The sequence below is a fragment of the Salminus brasiliensis genome, chromosome 10 (assembly GCF_030463535.1).
Source record: "Salminus brasiliensis chromosome 10, fSalBra1.hap2, whole genome shotgun sequence".
Lineage (NCBI taxonomy): Eukaryota > Metazoa > Chordata > Actinopteri > Characiformes > Bryconidae > Salminus > Salminus brasiliensis.
In genome coordinates, this window is record NC_132887.1 from 9,694,186 (window position 1) to 9,720,362 (window position 26,177).

At 41.9% G+C, this 26,177-nt stretch overlaps 1 protein-coding gene across 4 annotated transcripts in view; it reads left to right on the plus strand.

Moving 5' to 3' along the window:
* myt1lb (myelin transcription factor 1-like, b) overlaps positions 1–26,177 on the plus strand; it is a 146,159-nt gene that overhangs the window by 77,871 nt on the left and 42,111 nt on the right. For 3 of the 4 annotated variants that reach the window (XM_072689141.1, XM_072689140.1, XM_072689139.1), the window contains exons 6-7: positions 8,408–8,874; positions 16,247–17,356. In XM_072689141.1, coding sequence (XP_072545242.1) covers positions 8,408–8,874; positions 16,247–17,356 — 1,577 coding nt within the window. The remainder of the gene's footprint in view (positions 1–8,407; positions 8,875–16,246; positions 17,357–26,177) is intronic. The other variant, XM_072689142.1, reaches the window with a different exon arrangement.

Below are 26,177 nucleotides of genomic sequence, written 5' to 3' on the forward strand. Positions count from 1 at the left end.
GTACTCTAAGCAGCACTGACCATTTTTACCGTTATGCCATTTTTTTTAATATACCACAAAAATCGTGTGGGAAAATGCACTTCCGCTACACCACTACTTTTGAATTATGGCTGTTCAGCAATGAAACTATCACAGAACTGCCCTGAAAGTACCAGGGAGGCCAGTTAGACTGTATTAGAAGATATTAAACACTATTAATTATACCAAACTAAATAAATCAGACCAAAATGTCACATCATATAAACTGTTGTAAGTGATTTAGCTTGAGTATTAATCAGCAGCACATCTTAATATAATTTGAATTATCTATGAAAACTCAAAGATTGGTTGGGTTGCTGGAGTATGGCATGTTCTCATTGGAAAGGTGCTTACTAGAATATGTGTACATATGTGTGTGTGTGTGTGTGTGTGTGTGTGTGTGTGTGTGTGTGTTTGGCAGGAGAGCTCTTTTTAAAGCACCTGCTGCTGTATCATTCCTTCAGGCTACTGCTGAGAGCAAGAATCCCCCCTCATTGGTATTCACACTCATACTGTATCCGGCTGAATGGAGACTGCCTGGGAGGCTCAAGATGTAGAAGCATTGGTGTGTGTGTGTATGTGTGTGTGTGTGTGTGTGTGTGTGTGTGTGTTTCTGTGTGAGTGTGTGTGTAAGTATGTATGTGCTGTCAATGAGGAATGGACTGAGAAGAGGAAACCGTCTACGAAGTATCTTATGCTGTTACTGTGCAGCTTCATGGATTAGCAGTCATTTGTATGAAGCCTTAAGAAATGAAGAAATTCAGGCTGATGATCCGAGCTTTAGACAATTACGAAAGGAATGACTGAATGAATCCGAACACCTCGTAAAGCCGTCCTCAAACCTCAAGGTGGCTACTTGGTTGAGAAATGACTATAAATACAGCAGATAATCGTATCATTTATCTCTTGATATCTCCTTGTTGTTCTTGTCGTTGAGTGCAGATGTATTGAAGGTATTGGGAAACATATGCTGCTCTTTCCATTTGGGAGCCATGTATGCATCTGGCTGGAAACACAGTGAACGCCCACCAGACAGCAGCGGCTGATGGATTCTCCAGCATAATGGAGCCTCTTTTGTTTGACTTTTTCCGATGGTAGAAGTCTGTTAGGTCTAATATCATCGCTGTACATCCCCCCTCTACACCCCCACCCCCACCGCTTCTTCCTCCTGCTGGCTCCCTGCCTGTCTGCCTGCCAAGATGGCAAATCCCACTTGGATTTGAGCGGGAGATCACCATGGCGACGGCGCTCTTGCCACACGTGCCTATAGATCCTGCTGGATAGGGGCACAGCGAGAGGTGCGCTCATATGACAAGACTGCGCTGTTCCGAGTCTTTCGCCGCCATCCTTCGCCCCCCGTTCACTGCCACTGAACATCAGAGAGACAAATAGCACACCATGGTAATGACCAGCTAAAGCCTGCCCCCCCGCAGCGAACGCGCCTTAGCGTTAGTGCTAACACAGCACTTAAATAAGACAGTGGCGTAGCTGAGCACGATGCTGGAGTGCTGCTGGATGTTTTTCCACGACTCCAAAGAGTCTATTTAGAAGACCACTCTCTGTGCTGAGCGCGTGTTGTGTTGTCATTTAAGCGACCTATTTTGACTATTATCTTTTTTGTCGCTGTGTAAATGATTCTCTTCTTCCAAATCTAAGGACCCCCAGAGGTTTAACCACAGTCTATTTGACGAAAATACAAAACTTGGTGGCGGCTCAAAGCTGTCGCATGTCGGCCCACACAGAGACAAGAGTGATTACAGAAATTGTCAGGAAAAAGTCTTCTGTGTTAGTTCTACCTCTCCTTCTACACACACACACACACATACACACACACACACACACACACACACACACACATAAACAATGGTTTTTGCATTTTTTTTCTATTTTTATTCGACTAACTTAACTGCCTGTGGAATTTAAGTTGTAAAAACTGTGTTTGTGTGTATGTGTGTGTGTGTGTGTGTGTGTATCTGTGCCTTCAAGATCTTGTGCTAATAGAGCAGGGAATGCATCAGAGCCAAGACACCCTCCATGAATGAGTCATCAGCTTTAGGCATCATGACCAATACACACGCACACACAGACACACACACACACACACACACACACACACACACTCATACACACTCATAGGTATTTCCAAACACAGAGGCAGAAAATATCATCCTAGGGTAATTCTCTCCATGTACCTTCATGTAAGCCATTCATATATCTACTGTCCAGGAAAGGCTTTCCGCTAGATTTTTAATCACTGTTGTGAGGATTTGATTGCATTCAGTGACAAGAGCATTAGTGAAGTCAGGATGTTGGAGGATCGCCACCCCATCTCATCCCCAACTCCCCAGCTCATATCATACATACTAGATGGAGCACCAACCATCATTCCAGAGAACACAGTTATTCCACTGCTCCACAGCTCAATGCTGGGGGGTTTATACCCCTCTAGTCCACGCCTGGCATTAGACATGGTGCCAACAGGAGTCCTATTCTATTGGTAGTACTTCTCTACATCCTAGAAAAGCTGTGTGTGTGTGTGTGTGTGTGTGCATTTGCACATCAGCTAGAATCCAAAAGGTAGCTTAGATACTACTAAATACAGAAGTCAGTATGGAGACCACTATACTCAACATACACTACACTCTGAAAACGTGGAGGAAGTGAGTCCTCAGTCTGTGTTTGAAGACAGCGACTCTGCCATTCAGACACCCAGGGGAAGTTCGTTCCACCACTTTCTCCCAGAACAGAAAAAAAAGCCTGGATGCTTGTCTTCTGTGGATCTTAAAGGATGGCGGGTCGAGCCGAGCTGTACTTGAAGCTCGAAGGACTCTTGGTACAGATTGGCTTTTGACCATTGCCGTTAAGTATGGAGGGGCTGGTCCATCCTTGGCTTTGTAGGCTAGCTTCAGGGTTTTGAATCTGATGCAGGCAGCAGCTACAGGAAGAGTACATCAAGAGAAAAATCTGTAGACCATTAAAAGGTTCTTCACACTCACACATATGTTACAAACATTGTGCCTTATTTGTGCCCAATAACTGTTCTTAAGAAGCTAGTAGAAGTAGACATTAGGACTTTGCCCAAGAACAAGTGTAAGAAACTTCTTAGAAATACATGAGTAAATGGGGCCTGTGGTTCCAAAAGTGGTTCTTCTATGGCATTACTCATAGAAACATTTAAAGAACCCTAGTTTTTAGAATGCATATCACATAGAACAAAATTACGTGTTTTTGTTACTGTACTTTTTTGCCAACATGTAAGTGAGCTCTTTCTGATTGGCTGCCCTGTATTCTTATAACTTTGGTGTGACAGGGCTTAACGACTATAGGCTGAATAAGCAGATATTGGTTTTGGTTATGCAGCATAGTTGACTTTTTTTGGCCTGGGAGTAAACGGTATGTTTCAAAATTCACATTAGATTTAGATAAAACACCTTTTACTCAATAACTCCTGTTTATGTCATTTTACATCACTGTAACAACATTTAGGTCATTTTGGAATTTAAAACATTTCTCCATTGAACAGAAGCCCAACTGAATTCAACCTCTGCATTTAACCCATTTGTGAAAGTGAACATTCGCACACACTCACACTAGTCAACGAGGCAGTGAGAACACACACTTGGAGCAGTGGGCAGCCACCCCAGCACCTAGGGAACAATTGGGGGTTAAGTGCCTTGCTCAAAGAGGGTTGAGGGATGAGAATGCTCTGTTTCTTCACTCATCCAACCCTCCATTACCTGGAAAGTCCCAAGCCCACTTCTCTAACCTTCGGCCCACTGTTGCTCCTGGATCATTTCTCCTGGATCATTTCATAAGAACACATATGATTGGAAAATGTCTGGAGAATCAGCTCCGGACATTTTTCCAAAAGTTGACTTCCCGCATTTGATGTTTTCTCACTACAGGAAATGTTCTGCGTGGTTTAGGCATGGGGCAGTGCCTGTATAGCATGTGCATGACGATACGGCATGACCCACTGTGAATTCTGCGGAAAATGACCAGCTCTATCCACACATGGCCTCACTTGGACGTTACCCGGACTTTGTACTGGTGGGCTGGGAGGATAAAGTCTGGGTAATGTCCAATTCAACTCAGGAAAAGGTCTGGGTTACTGTGCATGTTGTAAAGGGGCGTTAGTTTAACATTATGAAACGTTCACACAACATAATACGCACCCGGACGATTTTATGATGACATTAACTATGTACTGTTTTACTGAATGCATTGAGATAGGGCTGGGCAATATGACAATCTTTATCATTATTGTGATAACGTCCATCTCAGTATGTCACACCATGATTTTCTGAAGATATCTTGGATATTATCAGTTCGCTAAAATTAATTTATCTTTATGTATGTCGAGAGTCTGGCTGTGTAAATAGGCATCAGTGACAATAGCACTCACATTAGCTATGCCAGTCACCCTTCACATCTGTCTGACGCATCTCCAGGGTCTTCTGTCCTCCTCGCTCTTGTTCTCCCAGACAGCCCTGGACTTGATTGGACAGACAGGGCGTGTCTCTCTTCCTCCTTCTCCTCGCCTTCTCCTCCTGTCCATCCAGGCTTTCCCACCCGAGGCCACGGGGGATCAGGCCTGATTTATTTGGGGGTTAGGGAGACAGAATGAGTGGCATTTTAATGTGCTTTGGAGATGTTTGGTCACAAGTACTATTGATCACAGTGCAGTGGAGCGCTCCCCAGAGAGCGAGGAGAGGCAGGCCTGGCTGTCAGTCCAGGAATGAGTTCCTGCGTCAGGCTCCAATTAATGATATGACGCCCTGGGTGGAGGGGGTCAGCCCATTAAGTAATCTCCCAGTCCAAGGAGATTGAGCCTGCCAGTGGGCCGGCCTGGGTGACTGATGGATGCCGGGTAATTTGGGCCTGAGCCACAGTGTGTTGGTTGGTCCACAAGGGAGAGAGGTTGGATTAGAAGTGTGTTTGTGTTTGTGTCAAAGGGCTGGGAGAAAGGGTGAGTGTTCCCAATCCAATCTTCAGCATGGCCTATGCTTGGTTTTATTCAAAGGTCTCTCATTTCAGAAGTATAAATAATATTCTGAGTCTGAGTTCAAACGGAGTAGAGTCTTCAATCATAGCTCTAAAGAATCAAGGTTTTTTAAATACATCATCTTGAACTCAGGATTAACCAAAAATATGTGTTTTACACCTCTACAAATAATATTCCAAGACCAAGAAACCCTGCAAAAACATAATTACCAGGCATTTATGCAATTTAATAAAATAGTTGCTGCTGTCAAACAATGCAGTTATTCTTAGGTCAATCAATTATGTGGTATGTAAGAGGTTAACTGATCATACTACATGTTATAGACATCAATCTACTACTCAGAAGCTCAGAGGAAATGAGGAAAGAAAAGAAAAAAATATTTCTTCCAACATTTGATCTGAATTTGTTCACACACTCACTCGGAAATGGTCACAGTGCATCCAACAATAAAGGCAGCATGGATCTGCCTTTATAGCTGAAAGCTAGCACAGTAGCACACAAGAAAAGCTCACCATGCACATGTGTTACTATGCCCAACACAGACATACATGCACACCAACTACTCTCTGCATGTATCGTAAATGAAGCATCAGGTATGATATGAGGCTGAGCTTTGAATATTACACATGACCATCTATACCAAGCAAAGTAACCACCACTATTAACAAGGGTCACTTTAATGGGGTAGTGAGGAAAGAAGGCAGTGTAGAGCAGCCCATTTAGTGTCCATCAGTCTAAATGCACCTAATGGACTGGCATCCATTCCGCAGCATGCCGGATTGACCTTGACAGAGTGCTGAGTTTCACCGGTGCCAGTTTCACTTTCAGCCACCCAAAAAACTCACCTCCGCTGCCAGCCCGTGACATGAATCCACTTCAGCTGCAATCTTCCTGCCTAATGCCATTTTTTTGATTCCTCCTCACGGCAGCCACCAAATCCAACTAGTGAAAAGGGATAAGCGCCGCTTCGACGAGAATCAGGAGCTTTTCATAGCTGAATGGCTCTTAACTAGAGACTGGGAAGCCCCTGGTTGTCCAGTAAACACTGAACTGTTCCCTACGCGTCATATTCCACTTCCAAGTTGCGTGTCTGTTCAGTAAGGGGGGCTGCTGTGCGGTTCTGAGAAATAGGTCGTTACTGACTCCCTGTGGTTCAGCGAGTGAAATAGATTAATGGCCAGCAGTCAGTATTCTGACTGAATACACAGATTATCAGATTAGCGCATTCGCTTCTTCTGCCAGGTGGATCTATAGAATATATTTTAGCTTCAGGTGCAAGATGCAATTAATCACCCCATAAGCTATGTGGGTGTTTACTGCTGCCGACTGTGTCTACCAGTCATGGGTAGTGGCTCTCTGCCGATGTTTACATTTATATAAACCGTTCCTTTCATCCTTTAATCTTTGACAGAGAAAAATGTGTGGCTCCTCAGTCCAAGACCCTTTCCATATTGGAGTCCTATATCCTGTCAGAGCTTATATGTGAACGGCATTCAGAATCATGACGTTGACCAGCTTGTAAGTCTAATAATGCTGCTTGTGCATACCTTCCTGTTGCAAGTGTCTATGAGAATTTAGGCTGAAAAGGTTAGAAATGCCCTCAGATTACATTACGTAGGAATAACAGCGAAAACAAGAAGGCTGTGCTTTTCAATTATCTCTGAGTCATTCTTACAGATGTCATCAGCATGCTTTTGAGAAGCTTCTTTAGAAAACCAATAAAAAAAGCTACAGTGACGTACGTTGGTCAGTGACTCAGGTGAGTCACTGCAACCAGTTTATTGTGATACCTTAATGTTGTTCCAACTTCAGCCTGACCCTTTCTGAACTTTCTGTAGACTGAGAGACAACATTTGTGATGTTTTGGCTCTGAATGCCAGTGCATTGGGTTTAAAATGAAAAGACTGCATGGAGTTATTCATGTAATTAAGCTATATTGAATAGAACCTTAGAAGATACAGTGTCCTCATTTCAAGGGACCAAAAGTAATTATGCAATATCAAACAACTGGTCAGACAATGGTACATTATATTTAAAAAAGTATTTGGACACCTGCTCATTCCTTGTTTCATTCTGTGTTTTTCCTATTTTTGTTGGAGTAACTGTTTCTACTGTCCAGGTAAGGCTTTCTGTTAGATTTTTGGAGGAGCATTGCTGTGAGGATCTGAATGCATTCAGTGACAAGAGCATTAGTGAGGTCAGGATGTTGGATTATCACCACCCCACCTCATCCCCAACTCCCCAACTCATCCCATAAGTACTGGATGAAGCACCACCCATCATTCCACCATACCTTTATACCATAGCTCAATGCTAGGGGGTTTTATACCCCTCTAGCCCACGCCTGGCATTAGGCATGGTGTCAATAGGTTCATGTTTATCTGCTCCAGTGAGTCCTATTTTATTACCAGTCCTCCCCTTAACATGGACTAGACTAAAGTAGACTCCACCATCACCACGGAATATAACCAACATATGGTTATACACTGTATGTGTAAATGTTTGTGGACACCCCTTCGAATGAATGCATTCAACTACTTTAAGTTGCACCCATTGCTGACAGAGATGTGCAAAAGCACACACACAGCTTGTCTAGTCCCTGTTTTGAATAGGATTCTCTGGAGCAGATAAACATGAACCTGTTGGCACCATGTCTAATGCCAGGGGGTATGACCTCACTATCACACCTGGTTGCTGAATGTTATTCAATCATCACAGCAATGCTCTTACAATATCTAGTGGAAAACCTTTCCTGGACAGTAGATGCAGTTACTCCAACAAAACCAGGATAAACTTCTTAATAGCCTTGATCTAGGAAGAAACAATAAAACAGCAGGTGTCCCAATACTTTTGTCCATGCAGTGTATGTCTGTACACCACTAACATAGCACATTTATAAAAGGTTATTTAAACTCATTCAGTCACCGATGGTGTTGTGGAATTAGAAGACTATGACAACCCAAAAGAAAATGTAAACATCCCTAGAAAGCTTTGGCATAGTCTGTAATCTCACAGTCTCATTTCAGACCCTAATGTCCAGACTTACAGAGCTTACAAGAAGCAAAAACACATCCCTGTTCAGTTACTGATGGTTTGCACTGTAGGAATCCTCATGCATTCACACTAGCCCAATGTTTTTTAGGCTTGACATTCAGGCCATTTGCTGATGCCTTTGCTTCACGTAACGCCACAAAAAACCAAATAACGTATAACATGGTGCACGCTCCGCAGAATTTTGGCTAGCTTCTAAAAATAGCCTGTCGTGGTCCTGAATGATATGCTGTGTTGTGCATGCGCAGGGGCTGCACAGAGACCAGGGGAGAGACGGCTGAATTGAAGCAGGCCAGCTTTTTAATTGGCTCTCTCTTATCTCTCCCCATGCAGTGTGTACGGCTGCCCTCTGGCCAAGAAGAGGAAAACACACGACAGGCAGCCCCTCGAGCCCGTGGCCAAGAGAAAGGCCTTTCTGACACACGCCGAGCCGCCGCAGCCCATGGAGGACTGCTACGAAGCCGAGGCAGCCGAGGAAGATATGGACGAGAAAGAAGAAGAGGAAGAGGAAGAGGAGGAAGTGGGGGAGGAGGAGGAAGAGGAAGAGGAGGAGGAGGAGGAGGAAGGAGAAGGAGAGGGAGAGGAGGAAGTGGAGGAAGAGTATACAGACAATGAGGAACAAGTAGAGCAAGAGGAAGGAGAGGTGGAGAACGGAGAGGAGGAAGAGGCGGAACAGGAAGAAGAGGAAGTGGTCGAGGATGAGGAGGGTGAGGAGGGTGAGGGAGAGGAAGAAGAAGAAGAGGATGAGGAGGGAGAGGAAGAGGAAGATGAAGAGGAGCAGCATCATAGTCACGATCAAGGTGAGAGGGTAAATCTATTCTTCTACCCATCAGCCTTCAGGCTTCTAAACATCCCCAAGCTACTGCAGAAAAGCAGTTCTGCTGTGTATCCAAAAGACATCTGACATGATCTGGGTTTATGACAATTACTGACTCTGTTTTTAGTGAGTAAGAGCAGAGTGGAGTTGCATCTGAAGTTAAACAGCGGGCATTGTCCTCCAGAAAAGGGCCAGAGGGAGGGGAAATTGGCAGCTCATGCTCTTTGGAGGAAGGTCACCGTAATTTGAGGTGCAGTTGGATGTTTGTACTGCGACCTTCAGTGTGGTCTCAGTATCAGGCTAAAAACAGCCCCTTCAAAACACTGTCTCCGCTCCTCCACATTCTTGACTCTCTTTCTGATCTGTGTTCTAGACATAGCTGCACAGATGTACAGATTAGTGTTGGGCAACATTTACTGCATATCGTTAATGTGCATTATTACCACATAGATTGATAGAGAACATCACTATAACTGATCGATAATGAGCACTAGCACTGTAATACAATGACCATAAAGTGGTCACACACTCTAGGTATAGAATCCAGGCACTGACAGGCCCTACCACTGTCATAACAATACATGGTAAATATCATGATGTTGAATTTAGAGAGTATTGCCCAGTTTTGGTAAAAATAAAGCATCTGGCAGACCTTAGGACAAGATCAACAATGTATTTATGCACTTATTTATGTATGTATTTATGCAGGATATATGTTTTATGCAGGATTTAAATATATTAATATATAGTAAAAAGTATAGATATATAGTACAAAAGTAGTTCATTATGAATGAAGATTTAGTACAATAACAACTACATTTCACAATGATCAGCCATGACATTCATACCAGACATGTGAAGTGAAAAACATTGACATTGGCAATCATCTTCATCTACAGTGGTATCTGTCAAGGGTGGATATATTAGGCAGCAAGTGATCAGTCAGTTCTTGAAGGTGATTCCTGTTAAAAGCAGGAAAAATGGACAAGCGCAAGGATCTGAGCAACTTTGACAAGTGCCAAATTGTGATGGCTAGACGACTGGGGCAGAACATCTCCAAAACATCAGGGAGATCTTGCAGGGTTTTTCCTGCTATGCAGTGGTCAGTACCTACAGTACCTAAATGTGGCCCAAGAAAGGACAACCAGTAAACCGACAACCGCCACCTAATCCATGGATCCCTGACCTCACAACTTACAGGACTTAAAGAATCTGCTGCTAACATCTTGGTGCCAGATTCTTGTGAAGTCCATGCCTCGAATGGTCAGATCTGTTGTGGCAGCACAAGAGGGACCTACTTATAGTTGGCACTATAGTTGGTACTACTTATACTATAGTTGGTACTAATGTTATGGCTGCTTGGTCCATGGTGCAGTCTGTGAATAATTTAAAACCCTGCTGAAAAAAAAACAGCCTGGCTAGCTCAAGCTGATTAAGCTGGTTGACCAGTTTAGCTCTTGGCCTGCATTGTGTATGTTTTTGTGCGAGGTTCATGGTTTAGCTGGTCTATCGGCATGACCAGCATGACCAAGGTGGTTGACCAACATGACCAGCACGACCATTATGACCAGCTTGACAAAACTGGTCAAGCATATTTACTAAAACATTTAACCAGTTTGACCAGCTTGGTCAGGTTGGTCATGCTGATAAAACAGGTGGTCCATCAACCTCAAATTCAAAATGAATGTTGGTCGAGAGCTAAACTGGTCAACCAGCTTAACCAGATGGTTTACCAGCATAGGGTATATTTTCCTCTGGATGACCAATCTTAGAAACCCTCAATGAGCTTGGACAATCTAAAACCAGCTATAACCATGTGATATTACAAGTATGGTCATTGTTAATATCTTGTGTCAAATAGTTTTGAATATATTGATATCTTGCGACATATTGCCCAGGCCTACGTGCCTCTTTCAGGTCCTCTGTTATTAGGAGCTTTGTATATCAGTATTTCAGTAGTGAAATACTCAGTGAGGTTCAGGTAAAGTGATTCAAGGCAAGTCAAGAACATCCCACTTTTTGATCCTGAAGAATTGTATGGTTGCTTTAGTGATATGTTATGTATCATAGTCCTGTTGCAGTGAGAAGCATTGTCCACTGAGTATAGAGCTATTTTTCTGGATCTGAACAGCTGAGATGCTTCTGTACTCTTTGTCACAGAACTCTGCTGGCTTTGGAGTGTATGGTTTAACAAACTTTCCACTGGCTTTTGGTCTAAAGTCTCTCTAAAGTCAACCTGGTGTAACTTTTCAATGTTATTTCTATGTCAGGCAGCCTGCATTACTTTTTTTTTTACTTTCTTGTACATGTATGATGCAGTTATGATTCAGTGACACACAATTGGTCAAGCGCTGTTAATATGTCCAGGGGTGAGCTTACTCAGAATGATTAGTCTTAGTGAATAAACAACAAATTAAGGAAGGACATGAGAAAAGTGAAGAGTCGGTTCAGGTGATTAGTCCATCAAATTTGAAATAAATGGGAAATGAATATTCTATGCTGTTCAGGAGCTAAATTGGGAAATCAGCTTAACCATAGAGAATGTTTTACCCTTGATGACCACCTTAACCAGTTTACATCATCTAAAACCAGCTACCAGCTTAAAGCTGGTCTTGAGCAGAATATTTCAGCACGCCATTCATGGTGGTTTGGCAACATGCAGTACAACTCATTGAGAGCAAGTGCACTAGATTTGGGGGTGAAACAGCACCTTTAATAGTAAAGTTGAGGCATTTATATTAGGGTTGGGCTGTACAATGGTAATAGCTTATACCGTGGTATTTTTAAAAAGTTTAAAATGTGTCAAATTTGTGTCAAATTTCTATTTTCTATCTAGTACATGGCCAAATAATCCCATTTCCCCATGTGCATTTAAGAGAGCCACACAGTGGAGTCGCTGTGGGAGCTCACTGACTGGTCGATGTCACGCTCTCAAAACAGGTGGGAAAAAAGCAAGCCATAGTTGCAAGCTTTGCAACTTGATGAGTTTGATTAAAAGCCAGAGCAAGCAAACCTGAATGTCTACCAGTCTACTATTTCTGCCTGAAGTGAGAAGCATTGCTAACCTCTCCAGTGAGTTCTTGCTTTTTAAGAGTAGGCCTATATCAACTAGATGGGAATGACACACATTATCTTTGGCTGCCTGTGATTCAAATGGTCAGGGCAGCCTGTGTTGCCTTTTTTTAGCTTGGACATGTATGATGCAGGGATGATTCAGTGACACACAGTTGGTCAAGTTAACTCCCCAGGGGTGGGCTTTCTCAGAACGAACAAATTAAGAAAGGACAGTTCTGCTGGTGTTTTCTAAGGGGGTTTAAAAATCAACAAATGAGTTCAGAGAACATCAAATCAACGACTCTTCTGCACCAGCCTGCCAAAAAAAAAACCCAAAAAACAACAACAGTGAAATCCAGAACCATTGATTTCACTCAATCAAATATATAATATTTAAAATGATGCCTAAAAACACTGACATATTTTAAAAGCAAATTGTATTTTGATGTAGTATTTTTGTTGTGAAAAACTTTCCATAGGGCAGAAAGCCGTGTTTCACCTGTCCATAATTCATGTAATTAGCACATTATAGAGCAGATAGAGCAGCACATGGAGCTTCCTGTTGACTTTGTCTATGTTTCTTTCTTCAGTATAGAAGGTATGCACATGACTTCTTCAGTGGTGGGAGTCACTGCAGCCACGCTCACTGAGTGGCAAAAAGACTGACCGAGTGGCAGCATCAGCGCCAGTGTGAATGCCGCTAAAACACAAAGCGAAAAGAGCTGCTGTGCGATTGACTGTACACACAGATTCAGCAGCAATTCAGAGCAATCCTTATACAGACTGCCAAAAACTCAAGAAACAAATGGATTGCTGCAATTCTGGAATCGAGGCAGAAACGTGTAGGAGCTCACTGTTTGGAGAAGTAATGCTCTGGAAACCAGTGGGAAAAAAACAAGCCCATCAAAGAACTTAGCGACATGCTAAGTTCGATTAAAAGGAAAAGCAAGCAATTCCAAATGAAGCAGTCTACTAAACACGCCTGATAACGGTCGAAAAAAATGTGATTTGAGCTTCAGTTAGCTGGACGATCCTGGATACACATAAATGTACATGGACCACTGGATCTTTGGTAATTTGGTCAGATTGAGTCTAACTGCATTGACATTCTAACTTTAACAGACAGTGTTGTTACATTCCTGGTTTGGCCGCCTAAGCATACTATTACTATTTACTAATCCACAATATTACTTTCACTAAAGAAAGCTTTTGGGAAACTCACTCCAAGTGGTTGCTGACCAGTTTAATAGTTCGGTTGTGTATAAAAGGTTAAAATTCCTATATTTACTTTGTGCAATCTGCTATCTGCTAAGTAAAGCTGTCAGTTTGTGCTTTAACCACATTGTCTTGATTTCAAATCCAATGTGCTGTAATACAGAGCCAGAACAGCTAGAATTGCATCACTGTCCAGTTGTTTAGGGCTTGTATGCACGGCTTTGTTTATGCATAATTTGAAATGGGTTAGTGTAAACTATAGTCGATCTTCTGACTACTATGTCACAATCCTTTTGGTCATAATGTCTGAGGATCTGCATCAGTGGGTGGGTTTTCCCTGTGCTGTGCTGAAATGACATTAGCCGAGTAATATTTCATCTCTTGCAGACACCCTGAAGACCATGCTGCACAGTACTTAATCTCGCTCCACCCAGTACCAATCAGATCTGACAGCGCCTTCAGATCTAATTATGAATGCCAATTCCAAAGTGACTGGCTTTAACTCTTCATGGTGTGCTGTGCTTCCTTACAGATGTGGTAATTAGCCTAATTGCAGTGCACTGAAGCATCTGTTGGTCATTTTAGATTAAACACAAATGTAATCTGAAATTTGTAAAATACACTTTTTAAATTAGGCTTGTAAGAAACAGTAACAAACTGTCCCTTGAATGTATCAGCAGAAAGCAACTCTTTTAGTCACTAGGTCTCCGATTTCTAGTTCTAACAAATCCTGGTTAGTCTACTGCTTCTATTCATAGCCACTCATCAAGTCTAGGACTTCCAGAAGGCCCAGATAGATGTTTTTCAAAATGTCTGTGGACCCTGATATTGCCCATTGTGTTTACTTGCGTATATTTAATCTGAGACCATTTGCCATTTTATCCATTTGCGAATTCTTTTCGTTCGTCAGCTCTCTGTTAGAGACGAGGATGAGTCTGTGAGCAGGCAGCAACTATTGGTTATCTATTGTGTAGAAACATAGTGCAGTGCGGACAATGACCAGTGCATTAATAATGTCGTCTCCATATAAATGAAGTGGACTGCGACAGGTAGGGGTGTAACAGATCGCCGGCCCCCACTCCCAGTTCGGCATACATGTGATCTGTGGATTAACCGCCAAAGGTTAACAATAATGGTGTGGAATACAGTCCTACTGCTGCTGTAGTCTTTCACACCATTTATTGCATTCCAGCTTTCGCATCACAATGAGTGTGTGTTGTGTCCATTGTGAATAACAAGTGCCGCAGAAGGTTTAACAAGGGCGCACCAGACCCCATTGCAGAAACGCTGTATTGGATTTTGCTGTGCATTGCCATAGAAAATATGTTGTCTGTCAGCTAATAGCTGTTTGGTTTCCCAAAAGACTGCACAATTCCAGCCAGTAAGTTTGGACGAGTGAGTCCAAATGGACTGTCCACAGCTTCGGTGTGGGAATATTTTGGGCGAGGAGAGCTCATGAACATGAACAAGCCAGAGTAAAGCTCCGCAGTTAATCGGAAATCTCAATAAATTAAGGCAAGTTTGCCCATGTACTTATTTTTAATAAAATTACTTTAAAAAAAAACATACTACCACATCTGTAGTCATGTGACTTCACCCCATCCAGTGCATTACATGGCAACAACATGGAGGACAACTCAAACACCAAGCCAAATAAGTAACCTGAGCAGCTTATATAATCGCTTATTAATCACAACCGAGGTAAAATCTTCAGGTAATCATGAGATTTACTTAAGGTCATATCGCCCAGCACTACTACAGAGGTTCCATGAAGATTACAGCTATAATGCATCTTAGTGGCACGTTCTTACTATTATTATTTTACTCGCGTGTGAGTGAGAATTCTTCATCTACATCATTCTTCATCTTCTTTTGACTCTGATGCTGCTACATTGCTGAAGACCGCCTGTGAGTGAGGACCTTGTGGTCCAGGGGCACCAAATGGGACTAGGCTAATCTATTGGAACTTTATCTCAGGGTAGTTACCAAACTGCTCTGAGATACTGCCTCCTACAAACAGCAGGGTGAAACGCTTTGTATAAAATATGCCATTCAAGAAAGAAATGGTGAAAATACTCTGAGATATTGCCATGTAATGGGATCTAAACATGTTTTTTTCCGAACTCTGCCCTCCCAGGGAGAAGCGGCGAAAAGATTCCAATCTCTCAGTTGTAACTGAAGTGGCATTGTTATCATTTTCAATGGCGTGCACATCGTAGCATTGCTAATCCGGCCAATTCAGCGTCGCTGTGCCCCCTCCCCCTTTCAATCTGTTTCACTTCCCAGTCGCCTTTGTGTACCTTGATTGCTCTTCAAATTGCTTTTCCGTGACACATTTAAATCAGACGCAAATAAAACCCTCAGCTCTGACCTGAAGTCGGTCTTACTGTGGAAAAAACACACTTGTGACTCCACCACACATCCCTCCAGTGTCCAAAGCAGCTTTTATGAGACACATTAATTTCCTACATTATTCCTTTAGACATCTCTGCTTTGCAAATTGCATGCTATGCTTTGACATCAATACTGATGCGATGAACAATCCTTGAAGCACATTTTGATACCTGGTTTGTGGAAATGTATGATTCAGGGGTTTATTCTCAGCTGAAATGCTCACTTTTTTCCATGACATCAAGATCACACTTATTACCCCGAATCTTCTAGAGCTATTTTCTGTCACCTTGTTGGACTGCAGGAGGTAAATGTGAACGTGATGCCAGTAATGTGCTCTTGACAGTTCAGGGTGCAGATGTGAAAGGAAAGGAGGGAGGCATGGTCGTGAATTAAAGTCAGAAATGACTGAGAAAAGTGCTGCAGTAAGTTTCTGCAGTTTGCGTGTTTCAGGTAAGCCATAAAAAAGACTATGTAGAGGTTCACTCAAATGGTTCTTGGAGCGATGCCATAGAAGAACAGCTTTTACTTTTATAAGTAGAGTGTAAATTGGTAAAAAACTTTAAAAGAACATGGTAAAGAACCTTAACTTGAGGACTATTCGGGTCAGTTATAGATCTAAGCAAACAAACAATTCTTACTAATTTACTTTACCTTGAACTGAAAACCCTTCCATGTCTGTTCCTGTTTTACAGAAGGCAACCAGATAAACGGTGGGTATACTAAACCAAGCCCTGCGCTGGAGAAGGACGACAACAACAACGACGAATACGACAACTACGATGAGCTGGTGGCCAAATCTCTCCTCAACCTGGGCAAGATCGCTGAGGATGCTGCCTACCGGGCCATGACAGAGTCCGAGATGAACAGCAACTCCTCCAACAGTGCTGAGGAGGAGGAGGAAGAGGATGATGATGAAGAAGACGACGAAGAGGAAGAGGAAGAAGACGAGGATGAGGAGGAAGATGGTGAGGAAGGCTCTAAAAAGGGTGAGTTGAGCCTGGACGTGGACAGTGATGTGGTGAAGGAGACGGTGGACTCTCTGAAGCTGCTGGCTCAGGGTCACGGAGCTGTGCTCTCTGACAACCTTGACGACAGGAGCTACCAGGAGGACATTAAAAATGAGGACTGTGGCGGCATGAACGGTCTTGCTGGATATGGGTGTAATGGCAACACTAGCAGTTGCGCACTAAGCAAGACCACCAGCAATGGTCAGATGGTTGAGGAAAGTGACGAGGACGTGTGTTTGAGCAGTCTGGAGTGTCTCCGCAACCAGTGCTTCGACCTGGCACGCAAACTGAGCGAAACAAAGCCAGCCGAGCGCCTCAATCACAACCAGGACACCCACCATCTACACCAGGATGCACTGCTGCACCAGGGGGGCTACGGGGCCTGCCAGGAGCAGGAGAATGCAGAAGAACGTCGCGTCTTGGAGCGTAACTACTCGGACATGGTCAACCTAATGAAGCTGGAGGAGCAGCTCAGCCCTCGGTCCAAAGCCCTTTCTAGCTGCGCCCGGGAGTACGACAGCTACCAGGACCGGGATGAGGACACCACCTCCATCGCTTCGGACCGCTCTGAGGAAGTGTTTGACATGACCAAGGGAAACCTCTCGCTCCTGGAGAAGGCCATAGCACTGGAGTCTGAGCGGGCCAAGGCCATGAGGGACAAAATGGCCTCTGAGGCGGCCAGGAGGGAAAGGCTGCAGCTCCATGAGGAGAACCATGGCCTGAGGCTCAGCTGTGCAGAGGAGCGCAAAGCAAGGCTGCATCACGATGGTCTGAAGAAGCCCTACTATCCTAAAGGTGAGTGAGTGTTCTCTCAGCAGTGCAGACACTGGCTACTGGATGGTATACCCTTAAAATGCTCTTTGTGAAGAAGCATATACACAGAGTGGTCTCTATATGGACAACAGTTTTGGGACACATGCCCTTTCATTGTTTCTTACAGAATCAAGGGCATTAAAATAGTTTTTTGAGCATTGCTGTGAGGATTGGAAGAGTGTTAGTGAGGTCAGGATGTTGGATCCCAAAAGTAGTGGATGAAGCATCAACCATCATTCCAGAGAACACAGCTCCACTGCTCCATAGCTCAATGCTGGGGGGGCTGTATACCCCTCTAGTCCAAACCTGGCATTAGGCAGCATGGTGCCAGCATAGGTTTATGTTTATTGTGTGTGTGTGATTGTGTGCATTTGCACATCTGTGTCAGCAGTTAGTGTATCTTAAAGTAGCTGAATGCATTCATTAGAAGGGGTGTCCACATATACACTTATGCTATACAGCATTTTATGCTTGTCATAAGAAACTTAATTATGATTTTTGAAACCATTTAAAAAGGCTAGTGTTTTTTACATTATCTGAACATTCATGTTTAATTTCCAGTCAAAACAGCCATTAATGGGAAATTCAACAGTTTTTCCTCATTATAAATAAATAAGTAAATGGTTAAACAGTCAGTCAGAGTGGTTTGATGTAAAATTTCATTCTAGTGAAACATATATACTATAAATTGTTCACAGCGGTGGTGATAGGACCCAGACATTTAAAGAGTTTAATGGCTCTGAAAGCTCTCTCACAGAACAGTATTTCATGAAATGGTTATGGATATGTCGTCTGATGCCTGAGACATTGTTTTTCTCTGGTTTTGAGAGGGGTTTTGGCTTGAAGTGCTTTTTTTTGCTTTTTTGTTTCATCATTATTATCATTACATATCATCTCACATGTAGGTTTACTGGTGGTTTTGTAAGTTTTCCTACAATTACCCATGTCACACTACTCTGAACTACTTATAGTTCAATGTGTGAATTATGCACAGTTTACAGTAAGAAATGGTGTATTCCTCTTTACGGTGAAAACAAAAAAGCAGAAAGACTGTATTTAAGAGAAAATGTCAACAACTACTTAACAATTATATGGCAGCTGTTTCAGTGTTTAGTGTGTCCACCTTTATGACAGCTTTCATTCTTCTCAAGAAAACATCACTTTCAGTTTTCCACAGAAATCTGCAGGGATGTTTTTGTCCTCACCTCCAAAGTTCAGTTTTAGGAGTATCCAGTATATTCAATTTCCAGTGTATTTCAGATATCTGGAAAATATTCAATGATGTTAAGATCTAGACTCTGGGTGATCATTCCATTATTAAGAGAATACCAGTATCTTCATTGTTTGTTTTTTTATTTTTTAAATGTGTTTTTCTATTGTCTTTTCTCAGTAAGAGCTTCTTGATCATCTTCACATCCTTTCAGACCCACATGGTTGAGTCATCTTCTCACAGTAGAACGATGGCCAAAACCACTTTTCTTTAGATCTCAGTTGAGAGTGGAGCCTGACTTTCTCCTTGTTCTCAAAGATGAACCCTTTAAGTGCTGTTTATCTGATAGGGGCAGTTGTGGTGGTCTACCATGGAGGTGCACTATTATTAGGGGTCTAATTTTCTTTGCATCTTTTGATCATTTTTTGAAAACTATATTTTTCCACCTATTGTTCCTTATGCCATCAGATATATCTCTTGGAAAATGTGTAACTTTTACTTAAAGGCTGTTTTGACTTGAAATATGTGGTGGGTGGTTTCTGACTTTTTGCACAGTACTGTATAGTACCATATTCTTATGACAGTGATAGACTGCTAGGTCAGCACTGCAGTAATGATATTATTCACTATATGTCTAAACTAAATGTTTATGGACACCCTTTCTAATGAATGCATTCAGCTTCTTGAGGTTACACCCTTTGCTGACCTTTCTGCCTGATCGCACAAACGCTCTTGTGGCTGAATACACCAAAATCTAGTAGAAAGCCTTCCCTGGACAATAGAGATAGTTACTCCAACAAAAGCAGGATGAACTTTTTACTACCTTGGGTTGTGGAAGAAGCAATAAAGGAGCAGTTGTCCCAATACTCCATATCACGTATGAATAATACGCTTGTGGCAACAAACTGTACAGACACTTGAAAATGGTGATGATCTCAAAAGCATTGAAAGACATCTGTTAAATAATGTTGTGCTCAAACAGTAGTACACATTTTGCTGTTGTCCATTCTCTCACTCACATGTGCATAGGGGGGGACCTCGCTTTGACCTCGGGACAAGCTTTCTCAACCAATTTGAACATTCCCATCCCCGCAGTGCAGGCAGCAGCGGCTTATGTTGTTCAAATAGGCCAGCATGGCCACATCAGAGCCCGGGCCTGTCAGGCATAAGTAATGGCAATCTTCACGGGCCGAGAGGACAGCAAATCTCTTCCCTGGGATGCAGCCTATGCCCATGCTACCTATTTATAAATCCAAAGAAGGGCTCTGTCAGGAAATGTACTATAGCGTTAACGCTAGAGAACAAGCACAGAGCGAAGCACTAGAAATAGTGTATACCAAATTAGCCTGGGCAGCGTAAACAGGGTAAATCTAGTGAATGCTAGCACTGAAGCCCATTGTGGCTTATCCTAGCTGGACAACATTGATAGATATTGTTATTTGGTTGACAATAGTGACAAAATTCATGAACGTTAATCTGATGTAGATAAGTGACGACAGCTGGTTGGACCAAAGTGATCCAAAGTCTTCCATGCCAGTGTCATACTGTCGTATTGAAACTGCTAAAGTTTTTAATGTTAATGTCCACCTAACATGAAATTCTTACATTGTTAAGCAACCAAACTTTGTCTACTGTTGGAGCTTGATGTCAATCCCAGTCTTTGGTTATTTGACACATATAATTTTCTTTAATTTCCAACCAAACATCAACGTCTGTTTTTTTACATGTATGTCACTTTAAGTTCCAACCAAAATTTACATCTGTCCAACATTGGAGATTGATGTCAACCCAATGTGTGGTTTTTAACGGACGTCACTTTGATTTCCAACCAGAATACAATGTCTTTCCAACGTTGGAGCTTGACGTCCACTCAATGTTTGGTTTTTGACGGACGTTACTTTAATTTCCAACCAAAATTCAATGTCTGTCTAACATTGGAGAGGGATGTCAACCTAATGTTTAGTTTTTGACGGACGCCAATTTGATTTCCAACCAGAAAACAATATCTGTCCATTGTTGAAGTTTGATGTCCAGCCAGTGTTTGGTTTTTGATTTGATTTTTTTTTAGGTCACTTTGATTTCCAACCAGAAAACAATGTCCAACAACCAAACAACCCAATGTTTGGTTTGGTTTGACAGACATGTCACTTTAATTTCCAATCAAAATTCATCATATGTCTTCTGTTGGAGCTTGATGTATGTATATATATTTAGAATAAAGGATAAGTGCACTCACGTATAAATGTAGCTTAACCCATGTCTAAACCCATGCTAATATCATGCTGACATTTACAGGCAGAAAATTGCTGCTTTAAGATCATTTTTCCAGCTTAATATCACTTATTATCACCCGTCCTACTCACAGACATCATAGTAGACATTTGATCGCGGGTACACATCTAAACTAGCCGTTCTCTCTCGTTGCGAGGGATGGGAACACGCTAGCAGGCCACACCAAAGGACGTTTCGGCTGGCATGCTGGGCAGACTCTATCTCTCTAATGTCGGAATAATGAAGAATGCACGGCCATTACGTCACGATAACATCTCTTCCCGGCGCAGATAGCGGCAGCGGCTGCCTGACCAGGGGGCATTATGATTTATAAAAGTGTGCCGGCCTGACAGTTATGGAAGGAATTCCTCCTTAAAGAAGGCACGAGGCGGAGATGGAAATTGAACAGTATCAGTATGACCGATAACGAACGACAGGACCACTGACTGCACATTAATTATCCCCAGACGCTATGGTAATGGGGTCCATTTGCTATGCAAAGCGTGGCCTGTCCCGAGCCACAATCGATATTCAGCGCTTTCTAATGTGTATTCTACTCCTCCACTCTGCTCTGTATGGCTGCTGTGAAACAGCTGCAGCAGGGAACCTGGCACCACGGTGTGTGTAGGTAGAGGATATGGGTTTAAATGGTTGAGTTAGTGTATTGTCGCTGTCGTGACACATCGCGTATGTCTGAAGTGAAAACTTAATGGGGAAATAATAAAAAAATACAAATAATCATAATAAATATTAACTTTTATTTACAATAATGTGATTTTTAACCATTTCAAGACATTTAGGAACTTACCTGTTGGCTAAAATTTCAGAAAACAAGTTGGGAAAATGATGCTGCTCTACACTACTGTGCAAAATTCCACCTGAGACCACCCTTCTTTAATTTAATTTCCTGTTAAAGCAACACTATGTAGCCTTTTTTACCTTATTATAACAACTTCAAACTCATTGAGTTGCTTTACTGACTGATAATACGGGTAATACTGATAATAGCCTCGCTGTCGTTGCTACTCCAGGCTCAGCATGCTTCTAACTGCAGCATGTAACTTTGGAGAAGTGGCCAGGATAACGCTTTGTGTAAAAATGTGTAATATCACTCTACTGCCTCGGTCTGCATGCTTCTGTCACTTGCAGTGAGGGTTCTGTATCTCTCCTCTCATCTGAAAAAACATGTCCATTAGTGATGACTCAAAGCATAAATTACACATCTCAACTGTGGGGGGAGCCCAGGAGCAAGGACCGCCAATTTTCCATAGTGTTGCTTTAAACAGACATTACCTACATGGTTTTCTTTTTTGATTATCCAGATAAGACACATTAAACATACACTGATCAGCCATAACATTAGAACCAGGTGAAGTAAACAACATTAGCTTTATCTACAGAGGTATCTGTGAAGGAGTGTATATATCAGGTGGCAAGTGAACGTTCAGCTCTTGAGGATCATGTGTTAACAGCAGGAAAAATGGTCAAGCATAAGAATCTGCGACACTTTGACAAGAGCCAGATTGTGATGGCTAGATGACTGGGTCAGAACATCTTCAAAACATCAGGCAGGTCTTGTAGTGTTTTTCTGGTTTGCAGTGGTTAGTACCTACCAGAAGTGCTCCGGTGAACCGACAAGTCCTGGGCACTGGGCATGTCTTCATGATGTGATCCATAGAGGCCCCACCTTCCAACTTACAGGACTTAAAGGATCTGCTGCTAACGTCTTGGTCTCAGATACCACAGAACACCTATAGAGGTCTTGTTGAGTCTCAAATGGTCAGATCTGTGGTCATGGGACTTGGGGGACCTTCTCAGTATTAGGCAGATGGTACTAATGTTATGGCTGACTGGTGTATATTTAACAGGCCCATTACATGCATGCTGCGGAAAGCACCAGCAGCATCTTTGTTAGGTTTGATCTTCTATTTTCTTCTTAATCAGCCCCACGTCCTTTCAGATGTCCTTTCAGTACCGAGTCGTCTCCTCGCAGTAGAAAGCTGGACAGTGCTGCTCAAAGCTTTAAATTCTGCTCATCTGTTAATCATTTGCTCCTTCTTTACAGACATGTATTTTCTTATATTCAATCTTCTCAGAAAAGTATCCTAAAAATTGAATACCTTGTTCTTGTATGGCTGTTTTGTCTGGAAATTGAGTAAGTGATGGGTGGACTTTTACACAGTGCTGCATCCAATAAGAAGAGAAGCTCAAACAATCATTATGACATGTTTAAGAAGTGTTACAACAACGTGTTTATAAGTATTTTAAATATTTGGATGTATGGGGATAATATATCTCTGGAATATACACTACATGTCCAAATGTTTGTGGACACCCCTTCTAATGAATGCCTTCAGCTGATTTTTTGTAGCATCCATAACTGGCACAGATGTGCAAATGTACACACACACAGAGCTTGTCTAGTACCTGTAGAGAAGCACTGCCTATAGAATAAGACCCCCTAGAGCAGATAAACAAGAACCTATTGGCACCATGCTGCCTAATGCCAGGTGTGGGCTAGAAGGGTATAAAGTCCCCCAGTATTAAGCTGTGGAGCAGTAGAACTAACTGTGTTCTCTGGAATGATGGATGGTGCTCCATCTTGTGCATTTGGGATGAGTTGGGGAGGTGGGGATGAGGTGGGGTGGCGACCATCCAACATCCTGACCTTACTGATGCTGTTATCACTGAATGCAATCAAATCCTCACAGCAATGCTCCTTCAAAATCTAGTAGAATGCCTTCTTTCCTAGACAGTTACTCCAACCAAAGCAGGATAAACCATGTTAAAACTTGAAAAGAAACGATGAATGAGCAGGTGTCCCAATACTTTTGTCCATATATTGAATATTGGATTCAAAAGGTGCTTCACTCTCTCACTGACAGATGCTGGATATAAAATGTGAATAGTATTCTGATCATACTATTGATCGTCTTCAACGTTCATTCCACTTCTAAGCAGCTCGGTCTACCTTCCCGCCCTCTTCCCGCCCACTCTGTCTCTGTCCTGCAGCTCTTTCCCACTGTCTGGACTTATTTTGATACAGGAGGCTATATGATGCTGGTTACTAGGTTACACTACGCTTAAAATTTTAATCAGCGGTTTCTCTGTCTCTCACCCTCCCCATCTCTCTCCCGCTCTCTCTCTCTTGCTCTCTCTCTTTCATAGATTTCGTGTAGATCTTCAGCAGTAATTGATAGGAAGGTCAACACAGTTATCTCTAAGTGCACAATATTTATATGACTGTAGCGGGTCCTAATATTCACCACGTCCACTGATACAGCATTACGCATGTAGCTATGAACACACATGTACATGCTTTCCCTTACAATTCAGAGGCATGTTTGGGGTGTGTGACTGAGCAGTCTTATGCTTGAATGACCTTGTGGACAAATTTGCCCCTTTTCTTACCCCAGAAATACTGGGAATGCTCACAGAAGAACAGATACCGATTATTGCATTAATTAGAAATAAAAAGTACACAATCATGTATTAAATATAAAGATTTATATGATATTATTAGAAAAGCATTACTCATTATTGATCATTATTTAAGACAAATTGCTGCCTTGCACCCAGTAGGTCTGTGTAGGCTCTGTACCCACTGCAACCTTGACCAGAAAGAAGCGGATAATAAGATTGATGGATTGATATTAACAATAATATTTCGATGTTATATGGCTTTATTTTTGGTTGTTGGTTAATACAAATATACTATACCCCAAGATCTGATACCACTTTGAAAATCTGAAATCTGAAAATCTGATCTTTTTCTATTTAAACCTAAAAATAACAACAAACAACAAAAACCTGTAGACTACTGAACAAAAAAAAAAATCGGATGTTGACCAAAAGCGGTCGGGTTGGTTATTCTCAAGGTTTCTTTTCTTACTCTGAATGATTTTTTTTCTGCTACCGTTGCTCACTTGGGATTTGGACCCTGTGACTTTTGTTGCTTTCCTTTCACAATTTTAAAACCTCAAAAAAAGTCAAACTTCTGCATTTTGATGTACATTATAAACATTTTATGTGAATGTGATGTTGACCATGTTAACACCTTCATGCAGAAAGGTCAGATAAGTGTTAAGTATTATCTCATCCATTGAATCACAGGTTCAGACGACACTGAGGTGGATCTGATCTGCTCATCAGAGGCTTTTACATAAACATGTAAAGTCCATGCAGCTCAAAGACATGCTGTTATTTAAACAACAGGGGAATCCATCTTACATTGTCTCAGCTTTTACTTTTTACTCAGTATTATGCAGAAAAACATTTATAATGAAAAACTTTCCATTGAAATAGAAAATAATACAGAATAGAAGTATTTTAGACCTCACTGTAAATTAAACACATAAAACACATATGACTTCTCTAATAATGGACTAAAGCACTGAAATATAAATTATATATTATATATATATATATATAGTATAACTTTATAGATTTTTATGTCTATAAAGTTTTAGGCAGCTAAGACCATTTCTTTTTTACTGTTGAAACTCCAGATTTCATTAGAACAGACACAGGTAAACATAACTACAGTAAAGGAAGAAGAATTTCTCATTCTGAAGAAAGTAGGTGAGATCTTTTGAGCTAGTCTGAAGAACAAAGCTTGGTTCCAGATTTCCACATTTCTCACCAGCTCCTCATTTCTCCTCCCCACATTTCTCACCTGATTTACCATCATTAAGCACTGATTAGTCAAACCAGGTGTTGAATGATCACTTTAAATATTACTAAACTCCACGAGGAGAACTTTGGAGATGTTTTAATGAACACAGTGATGGAAAACCACCACTTTCTGTATGCATGTGTTATAGTGTATATTCTAATATCAGTGTTTTACTGTGGAAATAAACACTTACTGCCCAGATAAGGAGCTTATTCATGATAACAACTTCTGCACAGTACTTTAAACATGAAAAATAAATAATAAAAAATGTGAAGTTTATAACAATATGCTGATATTTTATTGTCTAATGAGAGAGCAGTACACTCATGTTCTTTATGTTGTCTCGCTTTTTAAAGCTACATGTTACTTCTAAGCTACTCTCTCTTTCTCTCTAGAGTACAGCAGGATTCCAGATAAGCTGGCCACACCAAGCCTGCTGTTTCTGTCCAGTTAATGGACTGGGCACATGGGGACATCTGTGTGCAGGATGTAATTCTGTGTCATTTTGAGGCAATTGGTTCCACATGTCTTTGGGTGATGAGTTACTGGTTAAATGTACTTCAGTTAGGTATCAAATGCACACAGTACCACTGGATCTATTTACAGCCTCTTGTATGTGTGTGTGTGTGTGTGTGTGTGTGTGTGTG